The sequence below is a fragment of the Crocodylus porosus genome, unplaced genomic scaffold, assembly GCF_001723895.1.
Source record: "Crocodylus porosus isolate Cpor-Errol unplaced genomic scaffold, CroPor_comp1, whole genome shotgun sequence".
Taxonomy (NCBI): Eukaryota; Metazoa; Chordata; order Crocodylia; family Crocodylidae; genus Crocodylus; species Crocodylus porosus.
The window spans coordinates 1171932-1183565 of record NW_017728921.1 but is presented as its reverse complement, the minus strand read 5'-3'; the positions used below and the strand labels follow the sequence as shown (position 1 = coordinate 1183565).

The 11634-nt window shown below is 66.6% G+C and overlaps 2 protein-coding genes across 2 annotated transcripts; one reads left to right on the top strand and one right to left on the bottom strand.

The window, feature by feature from the left end:
- Positions 1 to 491: 491 nt before the first annotated feature.
- Positions 492 to 7137, bottom strand: CRYBB1 (crystallin beta B1). Its single transcript, XM_019538665.1, has 5 exons — positions 2575 to 7137; positions 2225 to 2343; positions 1693 to 1825; positions 1384 to 1526; positions 492 to 1146 (listed from the first exon to the last, which is right to left on the bottom strand). Exons 1-5 carry the CDS (start codon positions 2815 to 2817, stop codon positions 966 to 968), a joined length of 819 nt encoding a protein of 272 aa, XP_019394210.1. The 5' UTR covers positions 2818 to 7137; the 3' UTR covers positions 492 to 965.
- Positions 7138 to 7148: 11 nt separating this feature from the next.
- On the top strand, positions 7149 to 8484 carry CRYBA4 (crystallin beta A4). The gene is made up of 4 exons (XM_019538664.1): positions 7149 to 7395; positions 7497 to 7638; positions 7958 to 8100; positions 8217 to 8484. Exons 1-4 carry the CDS (start codon positions 7211 to 7213, stop codon positions 8362 to 8364), a joined length of 618 nt encoding a protein of 205 aa, XP_019394209.1. The 5' UTR covers positions 7149 to 7210; the 3' UTR covers positions 8365 to 8484.
- Positions 8485 to 11634: the final 3150 nt, after the last annotated feature.

Genomic DNA, 11634 nt, shown 5'->3' with positions numbered 1-11634 from the left:
CGTGCGCAGGGTCCTCTGTGCGTGTCGGCGCACTGCTGTAGGCGCGCGCATACACATGCACGCGTGTGTGGGAGCGCAGGCGTGGGCTGCTGCGTGCACTTGCGTGTGCGCTCCCATCTGCATAGGCGTGTATTCCTGCGTGCGTGCGCACCTGCGTGCGGGGCTGCTCGGCCAGGGCTGAGCTGGCCCCTCTCCGCGAGGGCGCTGCCGCCCCCAGCCCGGTGCGCCCTGGCCCTCGGGCGAGCGCCCGCGTGCCGCCAGCTCTGCCCTGGCGTCCGCGCCGGATGGCGGGCGGGGGAGGAAGGCCCCGCCGAGGCTCCCCGCCGGCCTCGCCGTTCTGCCAGCACGGCTCCTACTTCCGCAAGCGCAGGAAATCCTGCTGCCGCCTGAAACCGGGGCTGGCGCGCGGCCTCCCGCCTGACGCCAGACCCGAGCCCTCGCTCCCGGCTGCCCCCCGTCTCCCAGCCCTGCAGCGATCCCCCGTGGCCGGGGGCTGGCCCTGGGGCGGCAGGGGAAGTCCCCACTGCCTGCCCGGGAGCTTTGATGGTGCAGCCTCGCGTGGCCCCAGCGCAGGAAGCGTGTGGCAGCTGCGCGGCAGCAGGATGTGGGCAAACCCCAGGCCCAGCTTTCCCCCCGCAACTCCACCTGCAGCCAAGCTCCGCCAGTAGCCCCCGTGCACCTGCGCGGCTGCGCCCGCCGGAGCGGGGAACGACCCCCGAGCCCTGCCCGAACGAGGGGCGAAGGAAGCCCGACCCGGCGCGCAGCAGACGCGGGGGGCCACGGGGCTCTCGTGACTCTCTTTAATCTGCATCACAGTGTAAAGGACATCCAGTGGGGGTGTGCACTGTACAAGGAAAGTGCCGGGGGTGCGGGAGCGCGCGGGAGCAAGGGGGGTGCGCCCCCAGGGGAGCGGGAATGTCAAGGTGCTACGTGGCCCGGGGTGCGTCAGCTAGCGGCAAGCGTGCTCAGTTGGAGGGGGTCGCGGGGGTGTCGTAGGCGCCCTTCCGGTCCCAGTGCAGGTCCCTGATGCGGCGGATGGACTGGATCTGGGGCTGGAAGGCAGACCACTCGTTCCAGTGCCGGAAGTCCCCGCGCTCGAAGAGGTACTGGTAGCCCCTGTAGCCGGGGTACTGGTACCCGACCCAGCTGCAAGGGAGAGCAGAGACAGCGTGTCGGAGGCGCGGGGAGGGAATCGGGGCTGCAACCGGGAGCCCCGGGTCAGCCTGGACGGGCCGCGAGACGGCGCGGAGAGCAGGGGTCTCCTGGGAGTCCCCGACTTCTCTTCCCACCGGGGAGCCCGTGCATCTCGCTCCGTCCCCGGGGACCCCCAAGCCAGTCGGGGCAGCACGGCGAGCCGGGGGTCCGCGAGCCGGGGGTGCTTACGTTCCGCTGGACACCTTGACGCTGCCCACGCGGTCGCAGAAGCCGTAGGCCCACAGGCTGGGCACGTCGTCCTCCTGGATCTCCATCTTGTTGCCCTTGAAGTCGGCGGACTCGAACAGGGTGATTTTATGGTCCTCGGCCTCCTGCAGAAGGCAGCGGAGGGGGCAGCCCACTCAGCGTGCACGGGCGCTAGCAGGCCCAGCCGGGGCGGGTCCCCCAACCTGGCGCGAGGGTACCCGGGCTGTGTCCAGAGCCCCCCAAGCCGCGACGGTCACGGCGCTGCTATCCACCACGCCCGGCGGCCCTTACCATCTTGATGGGGCGCATGGACATGAAGCAGTCGCTGCGGTAGCTGCTGGACCAGGTGTCCCAGCGAGGGTACTCGCCCTTCTCCAAGATGAACATCTCCCCGCGCAGATTGGCTTGCTCGAAGGCCACCCAGCTGTGGGGAGGGGAGGCCAGGGTGGGTGGAGGCAGCTGGGGCTCGGGGAGGGATCCCTGGGGGAGCCCCGTTCTGCCACGCCGCTGGGTTATGGCTGTCTGGGGCCAGCCGGGACGCACAGCCTCTGTCCGGCTGCCTTGGCAAGCCTGGGGTCCCCCCGCATCTGCAGAGAGCGCTGGAGACAGCTCTGGCCGGAGGATGCAGGGCTGCGGCAGCGAGGGAGCAGCCTGCACAGGCCTCGGGACGGTTTGAGGCTAGGGGCCAAGCACGGCAGCATGGGTGGGCCCCTGTGCTCTCCCCGGTGGGTTCTGGCCCGGCCTCCTGCGCTGCACCCCAGCCCGACTCCCCTCCCCTGGGTCCTGCCCGCGAGCCCCACAGCTGGATGCGGGTGCCACTCACGGTCCAGAGTTGACGATAACGCTGCGCACCCGGTCGAACCCGCGCTCGCCCAGGTTCAGGCACTCGGCCGTGAACTCCATCTTCTTGCCCTGGAAGTTCTCTTGCTCGAAGACGACAATCTGCGGGGAGCGCTGGGTTGGCGTCAGCACGGACAGGGCTGGACCCTTCCCTGCCTGCAGTGCTGGAGGTGCCCAACCCAGTGCCTCGAAGCTCTGGCTCCTGCCCCCACCTCACGCCCAGCTCTAGGTTTGCACAGGCCGGGCTCCAACCCTGGGACCGCGGGGCGGGACGCCTCCACCCGCCCCGGCTGCAGGCTGGTCCATGACCCCCGCGCAGAGAAGCCCCCTTACCCTGAAGCCTTCCAGAGCAGAGTCTTCTCCTTTGCTGTTGGACACGGGGATGGGGTCTGCGCCGGGCGCCGCGGCTGGCACCCCCTTGTCCTTGTCATCGACCGCCTGGCTGGGGGCAGCGGGCTTGGTGGTGTCGGACATGGCGGGGGCGGCTCCGGGCTGGCGAGTTGCGGAGCAGAGCAGGTTAGCAGGCCAGGGGCAGTTCCAGAGGTGCCAGGCATCGTCCTGCTTGGGGCCTGGCATCCTCCTCCCAGTGGCCCCAGAGCCCAAGCCCCCTCATCCCCAGACATCCTGAGCCCCCCAGTGCTGGTCCTGCCAGGCTTGTGGCCCCTGGAGCTGGATGGGGGAGGTCAGATGTGCTTGGCACGTGCCCATGGGAAGCCTGTGCCCAATGGTGAGCAGCAGCTAAGCCAGGGGCAGAGTGGGTGCCCTGGGAGAAGGGATCCCAGAGCTGGCGTTTGCATTTCCACCCCTCCCCGGGGGCTCTCCTGGGTGACAGCAGAGACACCGTGCATCCTGAGCCTGTCCGGGCTGGGGATCCCGACCTGCCAGCCTCCACCCTGACGCCAGCTTGAGAGCTCCCCGGGCACGCAAGCATCCCTCGGCTACAGGCTCCTTTCCCAGGAGCTACAAACCTCTGCGCCCACATCTGTTACCCCACTAGCTGGGGAGCCTGCAGCTCCTTTCCCCCCTTGCCCCCTTCCATGGGTGGCTGCAGCCTCATGGCAGCGGTGTCCTCCCCGCCCTGCCAAGCGGGGAGGCTGCGAGTGTGCGGAGGGGCGTGAGTGCACGCGTGCATGCATCCCTTCCGCTGGCTGAGAGCGTGGGCCTCGCGCTCCCGGTGCTCTGCCCCTGCCCCGAGCTGGGTCCCAGCCCTGCCCTCGGGGAGCTGCCTCCTCTTACCTGGGCAGCTGCTGCGTCGGGTGGAGGGAGCGGGCCTGTGTTTGGGGGTGCCGCGCGGGCCCCACTTTATAGCCTGGCAAGGCCGGGCCCCGGGCTGGCGCACAAAGGAAGTGCTAGCTCATCAGTGTCTGCCCCGAAGCTCCCAGTCATCACATCTCCCAATACGGGCAGCGAGCCGGAAGCCTGGCCCAGGGCCCCGGCACAGCCGCTGAGCCCAGCATTTCCATTGTGTGCCCCGGGCACAACGGAAAGGCCTGACAGAGACACTTTGCACCCAGCCCTGGAAGCCTGTTCCCCAGAGCGTGGATGCCCGGCCCAGCACACGCCCAGCCCCCAGCACCAGCACCCCCCAAGGCCTCTCCTGACCCCGTGGCTCGTCCTCGAGGCCCCTCCATGGAGCTGCGCAGGGCCCAGTCCCATATCTCATCTGCCCGTGACATGGAGCTGGGGTTAAATCTTGGCACAGCTGTGCAGAAGCAGGCCCACCAGTGAGACGCGAAGGGTTAAATCTGCTGGGGTGGGTGGATCCCACTCTCCCCATCACTTTCTGTTCTCTAGCAGTCAGCTAGCTGGCTGCTAAACCATTACATCTATGCCACCCTAACCAAAAAGCCGTGTGGTACCAGGTCAAACCCTCTATTAAAGGCTCAGGACATCGTGTCATCGCTCTTTCTGCAATCCACCTCACCTGTGCTGTCCGCCAGACAAGGCATCAACTCATGCTCCTTATCATTGATTGCATTGCCCTCTTTTAATTGCACATTAATCAAGTCCCCTATCAGCTGTTCCAGGATCCTCCCAAGATCCTCTCAGAGGCCTGTGAGACAGACGGGGATTTTCAGTCCAGCCATCAGCTTAACTCTTTTCAGACACCACCACAGCACTGACTTTCCTTCAGGTCTCTGCAACTTCTCTAGTATTTATAGATGCGCTGAAAGTCAGTTGGTCCAGACAGGTCCTTGGCCAGCTCTTTTAAAACTCTTAGATGCACTTGTAGGTGGACCTGCTGATTTAAGCATGCCCTGCTGGAGCAGCTGCTGTTTCACTTCATTTGTAGCTATACCTGGAACAGAAAGTAGGAGGCTAGCGTATGATGTGACTATAGCATCGCCTCCCAGTCACATATATATATGTAAGTATTGATTGAACACTTCTGCTTTTTCTGCATTTTTATTGACAGTTCTACCAGGCCCATCTCATATTGGACTCAATCGATTCCTAATGTCCTTCAAAACATCTTTTTATTGTCTTTACTTTACTGCCCATAGATTTTTCCTTGCGTCCTTTTCCTTCCCTTATCAGTTTCATACCTTTCCCAGCTTTCCATTTACATTTGTGGCTAACCACCCCTTCACTTTTTCCATTCGTTTTATAGATATTTCTCTTTTTACAGCTGCTTTTACTTCCCTGCCAAGCCAGCCCCGTCTTTTAACCACTGCAGCCTTCTGTCTGAACGGGGAGGGGGGGTTGGCAGCAAATCAAATGTTCTCGAGCAGATCCCAATTAGGCTTTGATTTTTATGTTGACATTTCTGTCTCTCGCTTGGTGCAGCTCATAATTGTTTTCAGCTTTGCTAAATTGGCCTCTTCAAGGCCCTGAGCACACATGTTCCTGAGCTGGACTTTGTCCTGTTTGCACACCCGTGTCATCAGGCCGGGACGGCTTGCACCCCGGCAACCACGGATGTCCCCTTCCAAGATCAATTGCCCGTTATCTGTGCAGACAAGGTCTCATCCAGAACACCCCCGAGCTGGATGCGGCCCTGAACGAGGCAGGCAATGGTCACCTCCCCGGGTTAGAAATGCAGGGGGCTACTGGGGTGCTGGCTTTTTACGTGCATCTGAGCCTGCCTGACATTGGTGCTTGTATGCAGGCCCACAAAACAGCAGGGGCAAATCTGGAAATCTGGCTGTCTGCCTTCCCCAGCATGCCCCAGCGCAGAGCCAGACCCGTGCTAATCACTCTAATCCCCCCAAACGCCCCCAGTTGTCTGTGCCAGACGTACAGCTGCCGAGCCCGGAGTTGCTGATTTGCAGCCGAGAGCACAGGTGGAAAGGAGCGGAGGTCGACACACGCCGTCCTGGCAGTGCTGCCCCTCCCGGCACCCCGTGCACGGTCCCACGGGGCTGGGACCTGCCTGCTGGTCTGTGGTCAAAGGGGTGATGGTGGTGGATAAGACAAGTCCAAGGCAGCGGTCAGTAGGAAGCTCGTGGCTGCAGCAGGGGGGTGTCAGAGCGGTGCCCGCCCCTGCTCCCTGCAGCACTGCATGCCCGAAGCCCCGGCTGTGCAAGCCAGGCTCGCAGTAACGCTGCCAGGGTGTCTGGACACTGCCCGAGCAGAGGCTGCCTCCCAGTGTCACACGCAGGGATGGTTTTGTGAGCAGACACTTCAGCCCGTGCAAACCAAATTGGAAAGCCGGGGGCCTGGGGTGCAACTCCCGCCCTGCACCAGCCCCTGCTCCCCGCGGCTGTACCCAGGGCCCTGGGCGAAGTGCTGGAGAGACGCATTCGACCCCAGCTCGCTGGCTCAGGGTGGTGGCTGGCACCAGCGGGGAGCACGGCGAGGCCTCGACGCTCACGCACAGCGGCCTGGGGGAGATGCCGGGCTGGGGGCACTTGCCCACCGGCCTCCCTGTGCATCGCTCCTCTAGAGGGTGGCTTTTGTTCTCCACGGGCCTCCCTCCCCCTCCCGGCCCGTGTGCTGAGTTAGGGGTTTCGGTAATGCTCTCCCTGCTCGTCTCTATCTGGAGGCTATATAAACCCTGCCGGCACGCTGCCTGGCCACGTTAGCTCCTCGCGAGTCCGGCTGCCGATTGCCAGGTAGGGCCCGGGGGGCCGGCAGCGCGCTCGTGGCTCTCTGGGGACGCAAGAGCAAGGGTTTGGGGCAGGGGCTCCGGAGCCGGACGTGGGGGTCTCGGAGGAGCTGGAGCAGGTGGAGGAAGCGCGGCGCTCCCGACCTGCATGCGCTCTGCTCCGGGGAGACCGGGGACCGTGCGTGGGAAGCGCCCTGTCCGTGCGGCTGGGCTCGAGGGGGATTAGCAGCCTGGCAGAGGTGGGGCCTGCAGCCGAGTCGCTCTGGCCTCTCGGCCCCCTTTGCGGTCCTGGGCCCTGCTGGCTGCCCCGCCGCGACAGCCGCTCCCACCTGGGCGGAGGGCTGGGCGGTTCCCGGGGGTCCCGGGCTTGCAAGAGAACATGCGGGGCCCTTGGAGCAGCGCCTGGAAAGGCCGGCACAGGGGCATCGATGGTGCCGCTCAAAGCAATGGGCAGCCCCAGCCGCGTGCAGCTGCCCCAGGATTGTTCCCCGGGGAGGAAGTTGCTGTTTGAATGGCCTGGGCGGGGGCGGGGGGGGTCCGAGGCAACTTTAGGCGCTCAGTCAGGGCTCGCGTCTTCTCGCTGCCCCAGGACCGAGCCGGAGGAGCCGCCATGAGCCAGCACTGCACCAAGTTCTCCGGTCTCTGGAAGGTGTGCTGGGCTGGGGATGAAGGTGGGGGGTGATCGTGCTGGGGGCGAGCGGATGCCCAGGCCCCTCCAAGCCCCTCCTGTACTGCCAGGGGTAACCCTGCGCATGGGACCACCCCGGGGAGCTCTGACCAGGCCGGCGGGGCAAGGGCTGGCGGGGCAAGGATGCAGTACCCCCAGGTCCCCTCGCAGCCCCAGAGGTGTTGACCCTCTCCCTGCTGGCATGCAGCTGCGGCAGGAGGCGCTGCAAGCACTGAGCATCCGGAGGGGGGGAGATGCCTATTGCAGGGTGGGCGTCACGGGGCGAGAGCTGGAGCCCCTGGCCCCACTCTGCTCCCCAGATCGTGGTGTGGGACGAGAAGGGCTTCCAGGGCCGGCGCCACGAGTTCACCTCCGAGTGCTACGACATCACGGAGTTCGGCTTCGACACCGTCCGCTCCGTCAAGATCGAGAGCGGCGCGTGAGTCCCGCGCGGGGCCCCTGCCCGGGTGCTGTCGGGGGGCTGGATGTGTCCCTGGACATGCATCCGTGCCCCGGACATCCAGCCGGCTCTCCCCGCAGGTGGGTGGGCTTCGAGCACGGGGGCTTCCAGGGCCAGCAGTTCGTGCTGGAGCGTGGCGAGTACCCCAGCTGGGAGGCCTGGAGCGGCAGCAACGCCTACCACGTGGAGCGCATGAACTCCTTCCGGCCCCTCGCCTGCGCTGTGAGTGCCCCCACCGCCCGGCTGTCGGGGGAGCAAGCTCTCGCTCCCTGCGCCCAGGCTTGGGCTTCCCCACTCTCCCTTCCCGGGGAGGCCGGGCGGTATTTGCCGGCGCCCACTTTACTCCAGTGACTACCCCCCCCGCCGGCAAAAGACGGGCTGCGCTAACGGCGCAGGCATTAACCACGCTCAGGCACATCTGCAGGAGCAAATGGGCCTGCCTCGAGCCACCTCCGGGATGCTTGGCGGCCCCTGCCCGCGGGCTGGGGGCGCAGGGCAGGGCGGCAGTGCCGAGTTCACGCGGGCCCCGTGCTCCCCGCAGAACCACCGGGACAGCAAGATCACCATCTACGAGCGGGAGAACTTCCTGGGCAGGAAAGGGGACCTGAGCGACGACTACCCCTCGCTGCCGGCCATGGGCTGGAACAGCAAAGAGGTGGGATCCTTCCGCGTCCACTCCGGCGCGTGAGTACCTGCCCGCGGGGTCGTGGCCCGGGGCAAGCTGGGGCAGGAGGGACCCACCACCCGCTCCCCGGGGGTCTCCGCGGGGAGGTGACGGCCCCCCTGTGCTTGCTCCCCAGCTGGGTCTGCTTCCAGTACCCCGGCTACCGCGGCTTCCAGTACACCCTGGAGTGCGACTGCCACGGCGGGGACTACAAGCACTTCTGGGAGCTGGGCTCCCACGCGCAGACCTGCCAGGTGCAGTCCATTCGGCGGATCCAGCAGTGAGCGCCGACGCCGCGGCCTCCGCTTTTTCTACCTCCTCCTCCCTGGCCCCGCACGCCGCGTGGGAGCCCGTGGGCTTGGGACCCGCCTGCGCCCCGCGGCTGTGCTCGGAGCAAAGCTCAATAAAGGTGCATTGGCTTCATCCAGCAAGGGGCTGTGTGCTTCACCCAGGGGTGCCGGCATCAGGTGGGAGATCTCGGCTGGGTCCCATAGCGGGTCTTGGCCAGGAGCGCGAATTGCCCCGTGCAGCCTTCGCATTGCAGTCCCACAGCTGGAGCCCGGGATGGGCTGCGACGGGCTCTGTGCGCTGGAAAGAGAGCTGGGTGTCGTTGCCACGTGGCTAAACACATCAGCCCCGTGCTCAGCTGCCTTCAGGAAGGCAAATGCAGCCCCAAGGGTGATTGAGGGGGGAACTGTGAATGCAACAGAAAGTGTCACGATGCCTTTTAATACATCCATGAAGCATCGGTCCCTCGAACGCGGCGCCCGGGTCTGGTCAACAAGGAGGTGGAAGAATTAGAGAAGGGTAACGAGGATGGCGAGCGGCCTGGAGGGGCTTCCCTAGGAGCAGACTCGAGAGGCCAGGCCTGCTCCGCTGCGGAAAGAGGCGCTCGGGGGCAGACAGGATAAGGGTTTGCAAACTACTACGTGGTGAAAAGTGGGGTTTAAAAGTGGGATTCGCCGTCACCCGAACAGGAGGGGTCACAGCATGAAACTAGGAGGCCATCGGTTTAAAATGAACACAAGGATGTTCTTTTTCACCCAGTGTCGAGCTCGTGGCCGCCAGGTGTGGTGGAAGCAGAGAGGCTGGCCAGAGTCACCCAGGGGCTGGACACAGGCTTGGGGGAAAGCGGCATCCATCTCTATTCAGCAGGGGAGCGAGGGGCCCGGCCTCTGAATCAGCCCTCATTAGACCTTCAGTGCTGGAGGCTGCAAGGGGGAGAGGAAGGGGGGAAACCCTGGGCAGACCTGGTCATGCGCCCTTCCAGCCCCGGCTCTCTGCCCCGTGTGACACAGGACCCGGTGTGACCCCGTGCGTGGGACCCTGCTGTTCTTACGGGACCTGCAGCCATGCCAGGACCCGCGCCCAGCGAGTGCAGACGGGACCCGGGCTGGCTCAGAAGGGCTGGCCGAGGCATGCTGTCCCAAGGCGAGAGCCTGGGCCTGGCAGGCCCTCTGAGCCCGCAGGACGGGATCCCTGGCACACGGGGCACGTGCTGGCTGCATTTCCAGCCCCCGGCATAGCTGGGCCACGCCACGTCTCCACCACCCCTTCTTCTGCAGGGTTGGGGGCATCAGCACCGCACCCCCGCGCGGGCTTGGGTGTGGGACCAGGCTGCACCCGCCTCTCCAGGCGCTGGCGCATCGCGTGTCTGCAGCCGTGCGGAGCAGGATGCTGCGTGGCTACGGGGCACCCCCCTGGACCCCGGAGGGCTGCCCTGGGCTGGGCCGGTCTGCGGGCATTGCCAGCACCCCAGGGCCAGCCCCAGCCGCTGTGGCAGGTGCACGGTGCTGGCTGCAGGAGCAGAAGCGGGGCTTGGCTGTCCCTGCACCCCGAGGGGCAGCCGGGGTGCAGGGTAGAGCCCCCGGCGGACCCCCTGCCCACCCGCAGAGGCCGGGCTGGATGCCCCGGGCCCGGGCGGAGCAGCACAGATGGCTCGGGCGGGCGGCAGCTGTCCCCGGCTGCGTGCAGATGCTCCCCCCGGGCTGGGGAAGGCAGGGGAGGGCTGACGGGGAGCCGCAGCAGCCGGGCGGAGCCTGTGCACGGGGCGCACAAAGCCGCTCGCCCGCCTGGCCTGCTCCGCTCTCCCACGCTGCTGCAGCCAGGTACGGCTGGGCTCGGGCACTGGGGAGCCCGGGGGCAGCAGGCCCCTGCGACAGGTGATGGAGCATCCTCCTGTGGTCCCCAGGTGCACGGGGCTGGACGCGGGGGTTGGGTGGGTGCATGCAGGTAGCGAGGCGGCCTCCTGCCTCTGCTCCCAGCTCCTTTGTCTCTGCATCCAGCGGGGAGGAGGAGGAGGAGGAGGAGGAGGGCGACTTCTCCAGCAGCTGCAGGCACACGGGCTGGGGGATGCCCTTGGCTCCGCCTGCCCCAGCAGGCCGCTACGCTGCGCCCCGGCGCCTGCACCGTGCCCTCCTAACACCCCCAGCCCCCGAGACCCCCTGCACCCTGGGCCCTCTCTCTAGCGATGCTGCCGCAGGCCCAGCCCCAGCCCGGGTGCTCTGCAGAGGGGCTGTGGCTCCGGGGACAGCAGGCTTCGGGCCGGGGGCTCTGGCACGGCGCAGGGGTCGGGAGCCAGGTGGAGAGCCCATCGCGGGGCTCAGCGCCCACCGCCCTGGGGTCCATTGGGCTGCGAAGGCTGCAAGAAGCCAGGATGGAGGGTGCTTGGGAGCGTGGCCCCTCCGGCCTTCCTGCCGTGCTAGCAGAGCCGGGCACGGAGGCAGGGAGGGGCCGCGTGGCCGGCCCGCAGCCCCCGGGGACACCTCCGGCTCCTTTGTCTCCTGCCAGAAAGCAGCAGCCGGGCGGCGTCCCCCATTTTGTAGCCCGTACATCCACCTTGCAGCCAGCACGGCTGCACCGCCATCGGCCAGGCGGGCTGCTGCCCCACCCTGCTCGCCCTCCCTCGCGCATGCATGCACACACGCATGTGTGCACGCAAGGGCGTGTGTCCAAAACATTGACTCCCTTGGCCACCCTCACGCTGCCCGTGCCCGCACAGGACGGCCTGGGACCGGGCTAAGGGGGGTTTGATGGTGTCCGGCCGGGCGTGGGGAGGCTCTGGCAGGGGCTGGGAAGAGCGGGCACCGTGCCGGAGGAAGGAGTGGCGTGCTGTTCTCTCTTGCTGTGTTGGTTGCTTTCTTTTGCAGCTGCTAATGACTGACCTGAGGTCTGTTCACACGCAGTCCCCGTGCGGAGCAGGGCAGGATGGGGTCACCGGTGCTCAGGGGCCCAGGTAGGAGCTGCAGGAGGGGTGCTGGGGCCCGGGGAGGCCTCGGCACCGCTCCTGCCTGGCGCTCAAGCACTGCCATGGCCTGGGTGAGCCCCTCGGTCCGTGCTGCCCCATCTCCGGCGTCACACGGGGCCGGAAGGGAGCGACTGAGCGGGGTGCGCCTCCCTCCCGTGCAGCCCCCGGCATTCGGGGTTCGGGAAGTGACCGTCTCGGGGCACAGCTGGGCGCTGGGCCCTGACGCCTCTCGCCTGCCTCTTTGCAGGGCTGAGCCGGGACACGCCGAGCGGAGGCAGCGCCGCGGGAGCGGAGGAAAGCCGGCGCA

What these genes read in the sequence shown, in the direction of transcription:
- CRYBB1 (XM_019538665.1), bottom strand. Translation starts at nt 2,817, where the DNA reads ATGCCAGGCCCCAAGCAGGACGATGCCTGGCACCTCTGGAACTGCCCC. An exon ending in GTTATCGTCAACTCTGGACC is followed by an intron (nt 1,826 to 2,224) that starts GTGAGTGGCACC and finishes CCCTCCCCACAG; the next exon opens with CTGGGTGGCCTTCGAGCAAG. An exon ending in GTCAAGGTGTCCAGCGGAAC is followed by an intron (nt 1,147 to 1,383) that starts GTAAGCACCCCC and finishes TCTCCCTTGCAG; the next exon opens with CTGGGTCGGGTACCAGTACC.
- CRYBA4 (XM_019538664.1), top strand. Translation starts at nt 7,211, where the DNA reads ATGCCTATTGCAGGGTGGGCGTCACGGGGCGAGAGCTGGAGCCCCTGG. An exon ending in GTCAAGATCGAGAGCGGCGC is followed by an intron (nt 7,396 to 7,496) that starts GTGAGTCCCGCG and finishes CTCTCCCCGCAG; the next exon opens with GTGGGTGGGCTTCGAGCACG. An exon ending in TTCCGCGTCCACTCCGGCGC is followed by an intron (nt 8,101 to 8,216) that starts GTGAGTACCTGC and finishes CTTGCTCCCCAG; the next exon opens with CTGGGTCTGCTTCCAGTACC.